Source organism: Protomyctophum parallelum (assembly GCF_964188405.1).
Source record: "Protomyctophum parallelum genome assembly, chromosome: 5".
NCBI lineage: Eukaryota > Metazoa > Chordata > Actinopteri > Myctophiformes > Myctophidae > Protomyctophum > Protomyctophum parallelum.
Window position 1 is genome coordinate 32,976,044 of NC_139702.1, and position 16,192 is coordinate 32,992,235.

The window sequence follows — 16,192 nt, forward strand, 5'->3', positions numbered from 1 at the left end:
GGTATGATACGAAACATCTGCACACATAAGGCAACATTTTTGGTTTTGTTCCCTAAAACGGCTCTTCCAAACCAAGTGCAAAAGAGTCAAACGAAAACAAAAAGGAAATAAAAAACAACAACAACCAAAATAACAACCAAGAACGCAACCGGGTTGACAACCTAATACTGACAGAGAGAAAAAATAAATAACAAAAACATTGCCTTCTGCAGTAAATAGCGCTGAAAATGTAGGAGACTTTTTTTTTAGTGTGGGGAGACCGGTTTGAGTCTATCCCACTGTGCAAAACCTCTTTTAAAGTCCCTAGAAAGACTTCTCCCAGTCTGCGTGGCAGCAGAGAAGGAGAAAAAGAGGGGAGACTTTTTTCCTAAAATGGCTACGCGTTTTCCTCAAAATGGCCACGAATGGGGGCAATACTGGCTGGCCGGCTGGGTTGGAGCGCTCACTCTCGCCCACTGGCCGAGTAGGAGAACTGTGGGAAATGGGGCCTTCGCTCGCTGTCGGCCGCGTCCATCCCGTCTTCATCAACTGAAAGGAAGAAAGGGAGAATGTTATTAGTGTTAACCACTCAAACCCTATGTTAAAATAGCAGATCTACAAGCTTGCAACACATTGTGAGCTTGTGAATCTGCTATTTTATATCTCTTATTTTATATTCTTTATGAATGTTGGCCTATTATGACATGCCCAGAATTCGGGATACTAGGGTTGATCTGGCCTAGCCAGCCAATCGGCTCCCTCACTCCATATGACAATGTTCAATGCCCGTGTGTTCGGATCGATTGGTCAACCCACTGAGGTGAAAAGACAGACAAACAGACAAAAGTTTTGTTCATTCATTAGTAGGATGTCCACCTGCTCTCTCTGATGTCCACCTGCTCTCTCTGCCCACCATTTCTCATGCACTCTTAGCAGGGCTAAGAGTGCATGAGAAACGCACCCAGAAACGAGGTCCAGAAACGCACCCACCCGCTGCTCTCTTTCTCAATGCCTGTCCCAGGCCAGAGCATCCTCGATCGTCCACTTCATTGGATGTGTAAATCTAATCCTTTATCAGGCTTCTTCTTTGGAATCAAAGTCTGATTCCCTGTGGTCCCCGTGTACAGTAGGCACAAGGCCCTATCCCCTGCCATTTCTTACTATTTTAAAACATTTTAAAATAGTACAAATAGCCGATCTACACGATAACGTGTTGATGTAGATTGGCTAGTTGAACTATTTTTAAATGTTTTCAAATTGTAAAAGATTGCAAATAAGTTTAGGGATAAGGGGTAAGGGGTGGCGCAAGATGGAGCCCTATAGTGTACCATTGAACGTTCATGGGGCCCCTTGAATCGCCAGGGGTTTTGCTGTGCTCTCTGGGGGTGTCCTGGATTCCTAGTAGTTCGTGTTGAAGCCAAAATGAAGGCAAGTGTACCCGAACACGGCACACTGTGGCCGGGTGTCACTGTGAGGAGGGTGCAGTGTTAACCCATTCTGACCTGAGATCAGATTAAAAAAATGTCTTCTACATCCTGACAGCTATGTTTCTGTCAGTCGCTCTTCGATTTTTCAAACATAACAGACCTACAAGCTCGTAGCGCGCCACTTGGTGGCGCGCTATGAGCTTGTAGATCTGCTCTTTTTCAATAGCTAAAGCATAACATAATGCTATAACACCAAAAGGGGTTCCCGCAGAAAATGGGTTTTAATTACCGAAGAGAACCAAACATGGGAACAAATGACTACGCTGCCTTGGAAGACAAATAATGAAGATGATGAAACTTTGAGCTGCAGTGACAGATGCACTTCATGGTAAACTGTGAAACGTGCCACTCACATTTTTCTGGGGGAGTGATGGTGATGGTCTGAGCCGTGAACTCCTCATCAAAGTATCGTGTGTCCGTCTCTGAGGAGACCTGTGGCATGAAGGGCGGGACCAGCTGGAGAGGACAGGTAATGGGACGGTGTCTGTGTCATTTTAGATTTTAGCTATACAAATAGCGACATTGAGAGAACTCTTAGGATTTATGTACTTCCCATCACAGTCAGAACTGCAGCCTCACTCCCAATCTTCCACCGTAGTCTGAAAACCCACCTCTTCAGACTCCACCATGGCCCGTAGCAATTGCCCTAGCCTAGCCCCTTAGATAGCATTTCATGTCGACTTGGACAGTATTTTAGACAGACTTATAGCTCGTTACGTAGACAGCACTAGAATTGCATTTTATGTAGTCATAGCACTTTATAGTACACATGTATATTGTATAATATATAATATAGTATAGTATGTATAGTTGACATAGATACTCCACTGTTACGTTCTTAGCTTATACACGATTCATGATATTTTTATATATGTGATGTATGACATGCTTTTTTTTTTTTTTAAGATATTTTTTTGCGGCTTACGCCTTTTATTGATTTTTTAAGGGATAGTAGGCTGACAGGAAACGGGAGAGAGATGGGGGGGATGACATGCGGTAAAGGCCGTGTCGGGTTCGGGAGTCGAACCCGCGGCACACCGCGACTGGATCACCAGTCCGGTGCCCAGACCGTTACGCTACGGCCTGGGCCCATGCTTTTGTTTTTGCTTAAATGTAAGTCGCTCTGGATCAAGAGCGTCTGCTAAATGCCTAAATGTACAACATTGGTTTAGAAAAGTGGTATAAAAAATAGCAGATCTACAAGCTCGCAGCCACTTTGTGAGTTTGTGACGCACTCATCTGCTATTTCTGACATTGTTTTTTGTTTTTTATACAAATCTTCTCTTCTGGGGGTCTCTGGCATAAAACATTTTCAGATAGGGGTCCACGGTCAAATATATATATCTGTAGCGCCCAATCCTAAATTTGTGGCACTACTGGTTGCCGACAGTGGGGTTGTAGTTAAGACGTGTGCTCCAGGAAGTGATGTCCAAACATGTGCGTAGAGTTGGTATAATGAGGATTTTTTGCAGGCCTAGTCACTACAGCATACATACATGCAATAAACGTAAATGGTACAAACAGCCTCCTAAACACAGTCTGAAAACTGTTTGCCTCTTGTCAGCAACACCTGCTGTTTGATTGAGATCTGATTAAATACCCTTCAACCTTCACATTGACCACACCCCTCAGAGGACAGCATTGGCCACAATTAGGAGACTCAAATGGCGCTTACAATATCAATTTGGGTGGTCCTTTGAACCACCTTTTCTCCTCTACACCAAATATCTGATATTTTTGGCAAGAATATGGAAAGTGTTTTGGTAGATAGATCAACTGCAGAATTCACCAGACATTTCTACATTTTCTCCCTGCGGTTTTAAGGTAAAGATACTCCATAATTACATGCTGTACTATACAACAACCAAATTTGTCAAAGTATTTGTATACTCTGTGCAGTGACAATACATTTAATGTAATGTAATATAATCTAATCTAAATAAAATGTCAGGCTCACATTGGTAAATGGTGCATTTATAGCACCCTTATACAGCCCTCCCCCTATCCACAAGGAGGAGCAGTGCACCAAAGCATTATGGGAATTGTAGTCCAGAAAGGAAGTGAGCCCAGTGTCCATGACATCATGGAGCCCATGGACACTTTGAAAACCTAAAATATCTTAAAAACAAAACACACACACACACATATTACCCACATAAAAACCCCAGGAAAGTGTTTTGTGTCTCTAACTAAAATAAGATCTGGTTGCAAAAGGGGTGAAATGTGTCTCTTTAAAATGAGACAAAAGGGCTCTTCCTTCTCACAAAAACAGATGCTTAAATGAGCATTCAGTGATTTGGGTGATTTGGAGAAAAAAAACCCGGTTCTGTCCCAGTAACACTTTGATTTGAATTGATTTGATATAGTAGGGAGGAAAAAAATGTATATATGATATTTGAATTAAGTGAAATCACTGAATATACCTTTAGGCAGGTATGGTGGCTGCCAAAAAAATATATACTGATAAAATGGAAGTCTCCAGCTTCTCCATGTTTCAAGAGATGGCTCTCATGAGATGCTCTCCATTGCTAAGCTGGAACAAATCCAAAAAATGTGGATGCCATTAATGACAATGCTTGACATGGTGCAACCATGCATCTTTCACTATTGGACTCATAATGTAACTATCCCTGCTTTCTGATGGTCATCGATCCCACCTGTGTCCCCTTGTTTTTTTCTTTTGTGTGTATGTGTGTGCGTGTGTCTCTCTGTGTAGTGTTAAGCTTACCTTTCTGTCATTTTATGTCTTGTATCGTTGTATTGTCTTGTATTTGACAAATAAAATGTAATTAAGTATGTAGCTGTAGCGGCTAAAGACCCTGAACATACCTTCTTGTCGTAGACGTCCTGCCAGTCGACGGTGACGAAGTAACTGTGACGCATGATCTCCTTAGCATCATCCGGCCCTCCGCCCAGCCTGCCGGTGAAAACCAAACATCATGCACCGCTCTTTCATGTCGCCATCATTTGAACAAGAATATCTGCCTCTGCCACTGAACCCAAAAATAACTTTCCAGGGTGAATGAGTTCACTCCCTTCAGGTGCAGTAGCCTCCTTTCCTACTCTGTTTCCATCTATGTTGGAATCGAGACAAAAGGTCCATCTCACAGTGGGGTATTAACTCCAGCCAAATGCTTGTACTGTACAGTTTGTGGAGATCGTTTAGTTTTTGACTAAATATTGATCATATGCATTTGATTACATTTTTATTTGGTTTATTGCATAACTATAATGCAATAAAAGCACACCCATGCACACATAATCCACAACACCCAAAGTTTACATGCACAGCTACACCAAACGACTGCAATGGAAATAATCTTTCTTGTGACTATTGTGTGCAGTTGTATGTTTTGTGCTTACGTATGATCATTGTTAACAAAGATGGCAAATCAAATCTAATTCCGTTTTTGACTGGTATGGATGAACACCTTGGCATCACATTTCATCACTTGGTAATGAAAGCCTACTAGCATCATGTTTAGATGCTAGAGGACATCAAAGAAGGCCCCATGATGTCTAAAATGGATGCATTTGTACTCTCACGTGATGAGAGAATACAGACCATGTAGACTTAACATCGAAAACAACACATGCCACAGTTTCGGTTTTGTTTTTGCAATAAGAATATTGACAACAAGGCAGACGTGGGCACTTCTGCCAACTCAGAGCTGTTCGAGTTGCATACCGATAGGCTGGAAATCGGTTAATCAGTGAAATAGGATGCCTTGGCCGAGTGCCAGGCCATCATTCGGAGGCTCTACCTAGTAGCAAAACAGTTAAAGTGGCGGCTGATAGAGTCCAAAGTTCCCTTTGCACTCTATCAGCCAACACTTTAACTGTAAGCACTGTACGCACATCCCAGCAAAACATTTTCAGGTGCTGAACAACAATATGTACATTGGAGAAGGAGGAAGGGAAGTTTGCACACTGTAACTCAGCTCCCAGTGGAAAATGTATTAAAAGCAGTACAACGTTTCGACCACTGTGGGTCATCATCAGGTCTCAGGTCTTCCTCAGACCTGATGAAGAACCAAGGTGGTCGAAACGTTGTACGTTTTGAATACATTTTCCACTAGGTTACAGTGCGCAAACGTCCCTTCCTTCTTCTCCAAAGTCAATAGTGAACCTCAGGATTTTACAAGCCACCATAGCCTGAAGACAACAAAAAGTTATTGCATCCGTGTGTTTAGCTAACCTGACTCCGCCAGATTGCGGCAGTATCGAGTTCACAAGTTCCCTCCTCCTGCCTGGATCTGGGCTCTCTCAAGCAGAAACGATAAATAAATAAGCAGCAGGACAAAAATGACGATATCTCCATAATAATTCCGATTTCGATTTGTAGTCTTGTTAGGTTGTGTTTACATTTGCACTGTGGCAGCGCTTCAATACGTCATCAGTATCGCGTTGACCCCGCCTCTAGCGGCCGCATATCTCTCTGGTCAGAAATGGCTCGGAGTACATCGTCTCTGCCCGAGAGGGACCAGATGGGAGCAGGAGGAGGAACTCACTGCTGCCACCAGCTGGCGCAGTCAGGTTAACGTTTAGCACCCCGAGCTAGAATCGATCCCTGATCGCCAACTCAGTAGACCAGGCAGGCAACAAGCCACGCCTGGTCATCATGTCGGTTAATAGTCTTCTAGATTTAAGATCAGAGTAAGCAGAGTAAGAGTCAGCTGTGTGAGTCAACAACTGTCTTTATGAACTGGAACATATGTAGCTGTTCCAGCATATTTGCTTGTTGACTCATTGAGTCAAGAGACTCCCTTGGGTTCCTGGGCATGTCTCTGTCCGGATGTACAATGTGGGAGTGTTCAAATGTTTGAGTTTGTATGTGTGCATGCATGTGGACGCAGAATGCTTCACTTCCATATTTGTATTAATTTAAAAGATGTTGTGTGTTATTTAAAAAAATGACATTTATTTGTGCGCTGGTGTCGCACTCCCAAAATATCCGATTTACAAGCTGTGTTCGTGTTCGTGTTCGTGTGCGTGTGCGTGTGCGTGTGCGTGTGCGCATGCGTGTCCATCCGTGTACCGTTTGTTGGGATCCTTGATGAGCAGGCCAGACAGCAGGGACTTGGCGTCGGACGATAGGGTTCGTGGGAACTTGATCTCCTCCATGAGGATGAGCTCAAACAGCTTCTCGTGGTCCTGGTTATAGAAGGGCAGCCGGCCGCACATCATCTCGTACGTGACCACGCCCAGCCCCCACCAGTCCACCGCTCGGCCGTAGTCATTGTCCTCTAGGACCTGGACGTTGGGAGGAGGGACGGTCATTCAATACGCAGTGGGGGGAGCGGGGGGGGGCTATGCCCATACACACAGCGGCAGGATGTTAGCTGTAGTGTCTGATAGTAGAGCGTTATGACCGTTATGACCGCTATGTTTGCCTTACTTTGTGACTTTGGTGTTGGCGATCATGCAGCTGATTTTTTTACCTTTTCAATTTACCATTACCAAATTTTGTTTTAAACAGGGCTCAAGTGGTTAAATAAAATAAAGTTCAGTTCGTATGCATTTTTTATTTACTTATCGTTTAATTAAAGTTCTTAGAACTGAAATGCCACATATGTCTAGACTGTAATCCTAATTCATCGGTCCTTGGGATTGCGGAGGATGCACAAAAATGTAGGAAGTGAGGAAGTGTGGGCAAGGGTTTTCTTGGTTGGCTAAGGGCCGATTCATACTTCTATTTTAGAGCCGAATAAAAGTCGGTTCGGCGCTGTAGAGCCTACAATTTGACGTCATTTGAGGTTCGGGGGGGCGGGTACCGTCCTAAAGTCGGCTCTTCGGTGCTACTGAAAATTTCTGACGAGCCGAAATCATTTCGGCACTAGAGCGCCGAAACAGCGGTAAAATAGGAGTATGAATCGGCCCTAACCCGACACAGGGTTAGCCAATCAAGCCACGACGATATTATATATTTGAGTGCCGGTAGCCCTCCTATGTCCAGCTTTTGGTGTGTGTAATCCAAATTGTGTCCTAACACAAACATTAAATGCCATTGACAATGAATGGACAATTTTGAGTGTTTGTGTAAACACAAACATTGCGTAACACAAACATTGAAGACGAAGGTGAGGACGCAAATTCAGATTGGCCGGAATGAGATGATGTACGATGATAAAAGCGCCCCTCACTTGTCACGGGTGTGATTTTTTTACAAAACATATTGGTCAAAACATTGGTGGTCTAGGTCTAGATGTTCCAAAATCAGGATAGGCATTGTGGTATCGGTGATGAAGCATCTGACCTCAGGAGCCAGGTACTCTGGTGTTCCACAGAAGGTCTTCATGGTGGCAGCGTCAGTGATGCCCTCTTTGCAGAGGCCAAAGTCAGTGATCTTGATGTGGCCATCTTTATCCAACATAAGGTTCTCCAGCTAGTAACATGACAACAGAAGGTGATGTTATCGTGCCATTAGGACTACTATTGTAGAAATGTAGATAAAAGTAGATTGAATATTATGTACAGTAGAATTTGTTTTGTTTGTCCCTGCCTGTCTGTCATGTTGCAGTACATGTGAGGATTGAATAAGAAATAATTTGAGCAAAAACTTGATTCATTTGGAATAGTGGATACAATAATTTCATGTCTGCATTCCTTTGTTCAAATGATTCATTATGATAATCTTCCCATTACCTCAAGTAAAGAATTGCTAATGCAAAAAAAGATAAGAAAGGGAACTACGAATTGTGTGGGTTTCTTCATATAACATTAGACATCACATCATGTTTTGACTGAGATCAGCAAACACATACTGTAGGCCAGCCCTATCTTGTACAGATGTAGTTAATAGTGTGCAGTGTACCTTCAGATCACGGTAGACGATCTTAGCAGAATGTAGGTAGTCTAACGCGGAGACAATCTCAGCACCATAGAAACGGGTCCGATCCTCAGAGAACACTCGCTCTCTTGATAAGTGGAAAAACAGCTGCCGAACACAGAGAAGAAAGCACATCAATAGTACACTAGCAGAATCCCTGGTGGGGATGGGATTACACCAGGTGAGATTAAATCACATGTTTAATACATGGCAGGGAGAAGTCTTGTACATTTTCTGTATAAGGCTTACAGAAAAAAAAGGGGGAAACAAAATAAATCTCTAATCTGCTCGATATGAGGAGATTGATGCCAAAGTGGTAGCATGTTAGAGGCTGGCGTCATTTAGAAACCTTGGGTTTTTTTGCTACCGTGGCACATGGACAGCAAACAAGTTACCAGTACAATGAAGGAATACAGCTTATACAGGTGGGTTATTTTACCGTTTATGTGGCCCATGCACAGATATGTGATATGTGATAATAATGATGAAGGGAACTTTGTTTTGAACTCCTTAAGACACCCCGTTTTGAAGTGGAAACCTCATCGTGCCCATGAAGGTAAGAATGGCATGGCTGCTCCTTACCTCTCCTCCGTTGACGTATTCCATGACAAAGCACAGTCGATCCTTAGTCTGGAACGAATACTTCAGAGACTAAAAGAAAAACAGGTATTAAACTTACAGTAGATATGTAGGTTGTTAGTTAAGCTTAAATTAGGTATGGTATTTTTTAACTGTTTAATATTTGTATAGTACTACGTGTGGAAATGAGCTACTAGCTAAATCCAGCATATTTACATGAAATCATGCTTATTGTTGAAATGTTCATTAATGTGCACTGTTCCGGAAACAAATAAAGTAAAAATGTATCTTTTTTTATTTTGTTTTGAAGTAATGGCCTCTGAACTGCATAAAATAAAATCTGAATGAGCAATCTGTCTAAAATCATCAGTGTCCTTCGAGTCGTTACTCTTTCCACAGCGCTTCTCAAAGCAGTCGTGGAATTGAGAAGGTCGAGGGTCTGTGTCTTCCCTTTCAGACAAATTGCGTGTGGATCAATTTCAAGACAAGGCTTCTGTTAACGCGTCACCGATCTAGCTAGATGCAATGTTACCCGAGTGTTGGGTGGGCCATACTCACAGTTAAGAATGGATGTCGGGTGTTTTTTAATACCCTACTTTCTGTGAGCGTGTGAGCAACTTCATCCTGTGATACAAAGAGAAAGAAGAAAGAAACAAAAATGGGAGACAGGTCAGTACTCGGAGTTTTGCTAAAATGTGATGTCAGAGAATCTTCCATGTGACAGAAATAAAATCAAAGTGCCTTTTTTCAAACAGTGAGTCGTTTGATCTGACTGATTTGGAAGAATGAATAATAAAAAATGTAAAGGCCCATCTTTGCACCAGAAGTTACCGTAGTTTTCATTGGTTACATGTTTGGATGAAAGTGAAGTGTGTCTGTAGCCAATGTGTTTACATTATGTAGCTAGCTAACCTGTGGAAACAGATGATGAAACTATTTCGTTCACTACAACTTGACAACTCAGCTGATGCGCTCATCAACGCGCGAGGCCATTGGCTGCTTGGAACGGGCACTGGCTCCCCTACCAGCTCAGTGAGGTAGTAGAATAATCTATATACATCGTCTATAGTATACTATGCGAATCCTTTGAAATATGTACTGTATGTAATTTGTCAGGTACTGTTGTGAACACAGGGGGAGGGCGGGTTTTGAAGTAGTTAATGTGAATAGATAGATATGGCCTCATCTGTATCTGGTATTTAAATGTCTTCTGGTCTGTAAAATAAGAGCACTATGTGCTGTTTTGTGCTAGACTTAATAATACCAGTAAGAAGCTTTGGCATGGGGGGGGGTCAGATCAAATTAATTCTGTACTGGCCATATATGGAGCGTTGAACAGGGTTTGATGAGAACAGATCAACATATGGAATGTCAGAACAGGTCAGCTCCATATATGGAGATCTAAGGTTGGCAGCGGGGGCAGTGTCTTGAGTGTACAGGGTTTGATGAGGGCCCAGGTAGGGCCGGGCCTTAATCTTCGGGCCTGTTGAGAACTCTAGTTTTCACCGGCTGCCGGGTGTGGCTGCACTAATAACTTTGGGGCAGGCCCGTCTAGAGTTTAAATGGACAGGTATCAGTCAAAAGGGACACATCGAAGAGGAAGGATGGATGGGGAAGGATCAACATATGGAATGTCAGAACAGGTCAACTCCATATATGGAGATCTAAAGGTTTGAGGTTTGAGGTCAGATGTAGAGTTGCTGGCCAATATTGATGAGATCAGGGATCTCCATATATGGGCTTAATATTGATGACATCACGTGATGTCACGAGGCATGACCATATGGGTCGTGACCAACCAAACAGACGGGAAATGCACGATTCCATAGTAAAAGCGACCTGTGATCGCAATAAAATGTGTGAAACCATTAATGTAGGTATATAATATCTTATAGCACAGACCCAGAAAGTAAAATAAATAAATAAATTGAACGGTAATTCAAATATTACCTGTCCTTTTAATAATGGACGATTTACTTTACGGACAAGTGCGCATGACCTTTGGGCAACTAGAACATGACCTGTACTTACCTGACATGTAAGTGCCTCTGAGACCTTAGTGTCAACCCCTGTGATATTTACAATGTACTGTAACTAGCACAGCTGCTGTGTTTGGAGGTGGCCTCCCATGTAGACCCTGTGTTCAGCTAAGGAAGCTCTGAGAAGGAAGTGAAGTGGTCACGTGACACTTTCATGGACACTTTCATGGGAGCCAAACTACCCGGAAGTTTGGCAGAATGCATTGGAGTCAATGAGAGCTCAGTGACCAGCTCATGAACAAACATTATTTATGAACAATTGAGACCTTTTGTAAAGTAATCACTTCTGGAAAATAACAGAAGACATGTAACACATTATTGTCTGCTGTGTTGTTATTCGATGTGTACACTGTGTAATGTTTATAGAGGTATGGTATCTCTATAAAAATAGAGATACCATAAAGTACAAAGTACATTTCTGAACGCACCAAGTATCGCGAGACTTCCCACCGTTTCACTGTCTGGCAGCCAAATATCGCGATACTTCGGAGCCAGAAACGATACCTGCTGCTGTTTAGATCCTCAGATAAAATTATATACTGTGCACTCTGTGCACATCGAAAAGTAAGTGATTAGAAAACAACCTGTGATATGTCTTCTGTTATTTTCCAGAAGTGATTACTTTACAAAAGGTCTCAATTGTTCATGAATAATGTTTGTTATGAGCTGGTCCAGCCGGCTCCATTCACTGACATGTATTCATTGCACTTCCTGTGTGAGTTTGGCTCCCATGAAAGTGTCATGGCGCAGCCCAGTCACGTGACCACTTCACTTCCTTCTCAGAGCTTCCTTGTGTTCAGGTAGGAAGTAGGAACACTAGTGGTTGACAAGGGGAATTATCTGAAGCTCAAAGCCCGTCTCAGCTAACTAGGACATCTATCTTATGCTTTAACGATTATTTCAGAGTGCTCTGGAGACAAGAAAACAATAGAAAAATCTAAACCAATGAAGTGAACAACAAACCTTGGCAATGATGACTTCCTTCTTCAGGATCTTCATGGCGTAATAGGTGCCACTTGCTTTCTCTTTTACCAGAATGACCTTCCCAAAGGTGCCCTTGCCCAACAGCTTCAGATAGTCAAAGTCATTCATTGTCTGGGAAAAGAGAAAGAGAAGTGAAACATAAAAAACAACAACAACCTCAGAAAGCATCTGGTTCCCCAACGCTCAATATTCTTTCTTCCTCCGAACTGCATGCACCATGCAGTGCTACTCCCTTACAAGCAGGATGGGAATTAAAACACTTTGAGGGCATTATATTAAATGACATATACCGAGGCTGCCGCGACTGTGCCTTTGATCCATGAAAATCCGCTTGAAAACACTCCAATGATTTGTTATTGAGCCGAAAGAAAGCCGTGATCCAGGTCATAGACAAAGAGCAAAGCACGCTAAGATTTACCCTACACCCACGTTCATTTTGCATTGGACTCAGTTTCCCAGAAGCCCTTGCAAGCCGGCGGTTGGTTGATTTCCGGTTATGTCATCATAACGTGTCCGCCTCGTCACCAGGTCCGTGACAAATTTGCTATTTCTTTTAAATTATTACAAAACGGCAAATTAAACACAAAACAAATAGCGGGTTTAGCGTATTACGCAGGGGGAGACAATGGATTAAATAGCGTGGATGCAGTTAAACACAAAAAAATGAAATGTCAGTAAAGTTAGGGTGAAATGAGTTTGTCCACTCTACAAGCCACTTCATCAAATAACCACCATCCATCATTTAGAGGTCAGAAGTGACTTCTAAAGTTTCTTTATCATCTCGTCTTATCTCATTTCTTATCTTACAAGAAGTATACAATTAAGTCGAAAGAGGACACTTTCACATGCCCTTTCTTTCCATGCTACTCAACTCTAAATGCAGTTCTAAGCGTCTGTTATCTTTAAATAACTAGAATGTTTTCAACAACAGAATATCAGTTGCAATGAAAGACGTTCAGATTCTATTTGTGACATCTTGTGCAGCCATACGTTTATGAAATGTGACTGCAAACGTTGCATGCAATCTTCTTTACATTAAGATGACACCTATTGCAGAGCTACTCAAACTGGGAGGGGGGGGGGGTCAAAATGTGTTGATACATCCTCCTCACAATCATTTCAAACACCATGTTCTGTGTCTGCTGTTTGCGTGCATGACTAGGTCATCATGCAGTTAGATGCGCGCTGCGCGCTCCAGTGAAATTGTAGGCTACGGCTGAGAAAGATTAGTTAATTTGTGTCGGATAAGGGCCTATTGGTGGGTTTTTAGCAGGGGTTTCGCCTGGAAGACTCTATGGCAGGGGTCCTCAACTAGAAATGCTGAAGGTCCACTAATATTTTTTGAAAAAGACTAAGGTCCGGTCCCATGAGTGCGACGCGGGCCTTCGCCGAAACTTTTTATTAATTAATTAGATAAATTAATTGTATTAATTTATTAATTTGATAAATGAATAAATTAATTGTATTAATTAATTTGATAAATTAATTAAGATTAATTTGTATTATTGCTCTTGTATTGCTATTGGAGACACTGGGGAGACACTGGGGAGGCACTGGGGAGGCACTGCATGGGAAGGCACTGGGGAGACACAGGGGAGGCACTCAGGGGAACACTGGGGAAGCACTCAGGGGGTCCAGGGCCCACAGAGAGGTGGTCCGCGGTCCGGTCGTGGACCGCGGTCCGCCTGTTGAGGACCCCTGCCCTATGGAATCTCTTGAACGAAGTTGAACTGTAAGAAAGTGACGTTCACACACGCCAGGAATGAACGCGTTCACAATGACGTTCATCAAGTAGAAAAACAGTATGTTCAGTTCACTCACACCCAAAATATGAACAGGTTCGTGAACGATCGTCTGTGAACGCGTTCAGGGACAACACTGGGGGTCCTTGACTTGGAAGTTCAGTTTGAGAACCACACTGACCTATTGTGTTCATTTAGTGAAGCCAGACGATCTCACCTTTCGTTTGTGGTGGCTGATGGACGTGTCCATCTCCTCCTCGTTGACGTTCTCGATCTGCGATGTGGGGCTGCAGAGGATGCCCTCCTCCTCCTGCTTGGCCAGAGAGTCAGCCACCATCTGGATGGCCTCAGCCCACTCATCCCTACAAACCATCACAACACCGTATACCGTTAGCCTATTCAAACAGTGGTTCTCAACCAATGGTTAACCAAAATGGATGCTCCTATGGCAGTGGTTCCCAAAGTGGGGTCCGGGGACCCCCAGGGGTCCTTGAGTGAGTTCCAGGGGGCCCCCAGCTAAATGATAGTTTGGAACCAAATGGACCCTTATGGGTCTGTAACTCAGAGAGTGTACAAATGGAACCAAACGGACCCTAACATCATATCGTGACACGTTTTGAGCTGGTAGATCTGCTATTTCCACTAATTTTGAAGATGTTTGAAAATGCATGGCTAATATATTCATGTTGAACATGAATATTTCCACTATTCCACTATTATAGTTTTTTTGTATAACGTTATTCAATCATGTAAGATATTTGTCATATCTGCCCTGTGCAACTTTTGTTTACAAAACCTAAAAGCCAAAGTGCCAAACTGAAATGTAAATTAATTTATTCATATGTTCCAATGGTCGACGATAGAAAATCAATGAAATCGGTAATCGCACACAAAGCTGTGTCCTCAAGGCAATTCAGATAATAGTCAGCTATGCCGGCAGTCATAGATTAAATGTATTAATTCATAGGATTCGTTTTTCCATTAGCTGCTACGAACTAATTAACTAGTAGGCTATGAGAAGAGCTTTGTAATGTTTACAATGAGCTTGACTACTATGGCTTAGGGCATAGGCCAGAAAAAAAGAAATAACAGGCCAGAAAGAGAAGAGTTACTGTAGTGTGCTGGTACAACAATCAATACAACATAGCCACGACTTTAAAAAAGCTTCAAAGTCTAGCTTGGCCATTTACTTCCATACTGTACATCAGAGGAGCAGCTCCATTCCAATAAAAAAAACATCCATTTGAAAAATGTGAGAGCTCCTCTGGCAAATTGGTGCTATTAAAGTAATATTGACAATCCATTCTTAGTGGATTCTTGAGCCATCTTTAGCCCTCTACCACACAGCCTCAATTGCAGGCTATAAACTTTAAATATCGAGCATCAAAACTTAAGTAATAGGGTGATTCCCCCCCTCAGGATTTTGGAGCGGAATCCTGCGACTTCGAGTTGCGGGCTTTGACATTCTCAGGCTGTGTTACACTGCCACACCTCTTTCTCCTACTTCCTGTCTTTCTTCTCACTGTGTTGACTGACTGAAGCCCACTCTGACCAATGAGAAGAATTAAATACTCAAGAACAGGGGTCTTCAACAGGGGGTCCGGGAGCCCAAGTGGGCCACAAAATATTTCTCATAGTGTGAAGCAGAAAAACAATTGAGGGTTTAAGGTGGTTACCCGTCTGAAAATACACATTAACATGAATCGAACACAATGCTACACATTGACAGTGCTGTCAAACAAGTCTATGAAATCTATGAAAAAGTTAAATCTGCAACACAATTGTATACAATATTTAGTGGGGGTCCCTGCTTCATCTCTCTCTCAGCTAGGGGATCCTTGGCCTGAAAATCATTGAAGACCCCTGCAAGAATAACAGACTTGGTCAAAACGTTGTGCTCACAGCGAGAAATAATGCTGTGAAAAAAGAAAAGACAGCACACTTGGGAACGCAAAAGCAGCATGTGGGTAGTTTTTCCTTCTGTTAAGAATAACAATACTCCTAGTCCAAAGTGAGTGCGTAGCCAAGGAGAACGTAATGCTGGAGAACTGAACAAGCAGGGGAATTGTCAAAAATGAAGCCAGGCATGTGTGAAGCTGTCTCAGTGGGCTAAAGGCGCAAACCACATACTGCACTTGTTACAACGCAGGTTTGGGGGGGGGGGGGGGGGGGGGGTCCGCGGTTCTATTCCTGGCTGGCCAGACCATTTTGCTGAATGTCATTCCCCTACTCTCTCTCTCCGCATGTCCTGTCTCTACTATTTCTGTCAAATAAAGGCCTATAAATGTATCAACAAAACATTTTATACTATTCTTGAGCTAGTCCGTAGTGGATGAGAAGAAAAGTGAAGGAACCTCTCATCTGGGGAGTCTACGTGAAAGGTCCTCTCTATGACGGTGGTCCACTGGAGACAGCGGATGATGAATGTGTTTGGCTTGGGTCGCTCTGTCTTCATTAGTTGGCATTCTGAGAGAGAGAGGGGGGGGGGGGGTAGACAAAGACAGTTACTAGAACCCGACCCAAAGCAGTTTTTGGGTCCAATGCCGAGGCCGA

The 16,192-nt window shown here is 42.9% G+C and overlaps 1 protein-coding gene across 1 annotated transcript in view; it reads right to left on the minus strand.

Moving 5' to 3' along the window:
- The window catches only part of akt3b (v-akt murine thymoma viral oncogene homolog 3b), a 26,203-nt gene continuing 10,011 nt past the window's right edge, over positions 1-16,192 (minus strand). The window contains exons 4-14 of the mRNA XM_083765071.1: positions 15,994-16,105; positions 13,857-14,001; positions 11,877-12,008; positions 9,433-9,498; positions 8,878-8,946; positions 8,281-8,403; positions 7,723-7,851; positions 6,505-6,719; positions 4,296-4,383; positions 1,820-1,922; positions 1-528 (exon numbers count right to left, since the gene is read on the minus strand). Coding sequence (XP_083621197.1) covers positions 443-528; positions 1,820-1,922; positions 4,296-4,383; positions 6,505-6,719; positions 7,723-7,851; positions 8,281-8,403; positions 8,878-8,946; positions 9,433-9,498; positions 11,877-12,008; positions 13,857-14,001; positions 15,994-16,105 — 1,268 coding nt within the window. The 3' untranslated portion in view covers positions 1-442. The remainder of the gene's footprint in view (positions 529-1,819; positions 1,923-4,295; positions 4,384-6,504; positions 6,720-7,722; positions 7,852-8,280; positions 8,404-8,877; positions 8,947-9,432; positions 9,499-11,876; positions 12,009-13,856; positions 14,002-15,993; positions 16,106-16,192) is intronic.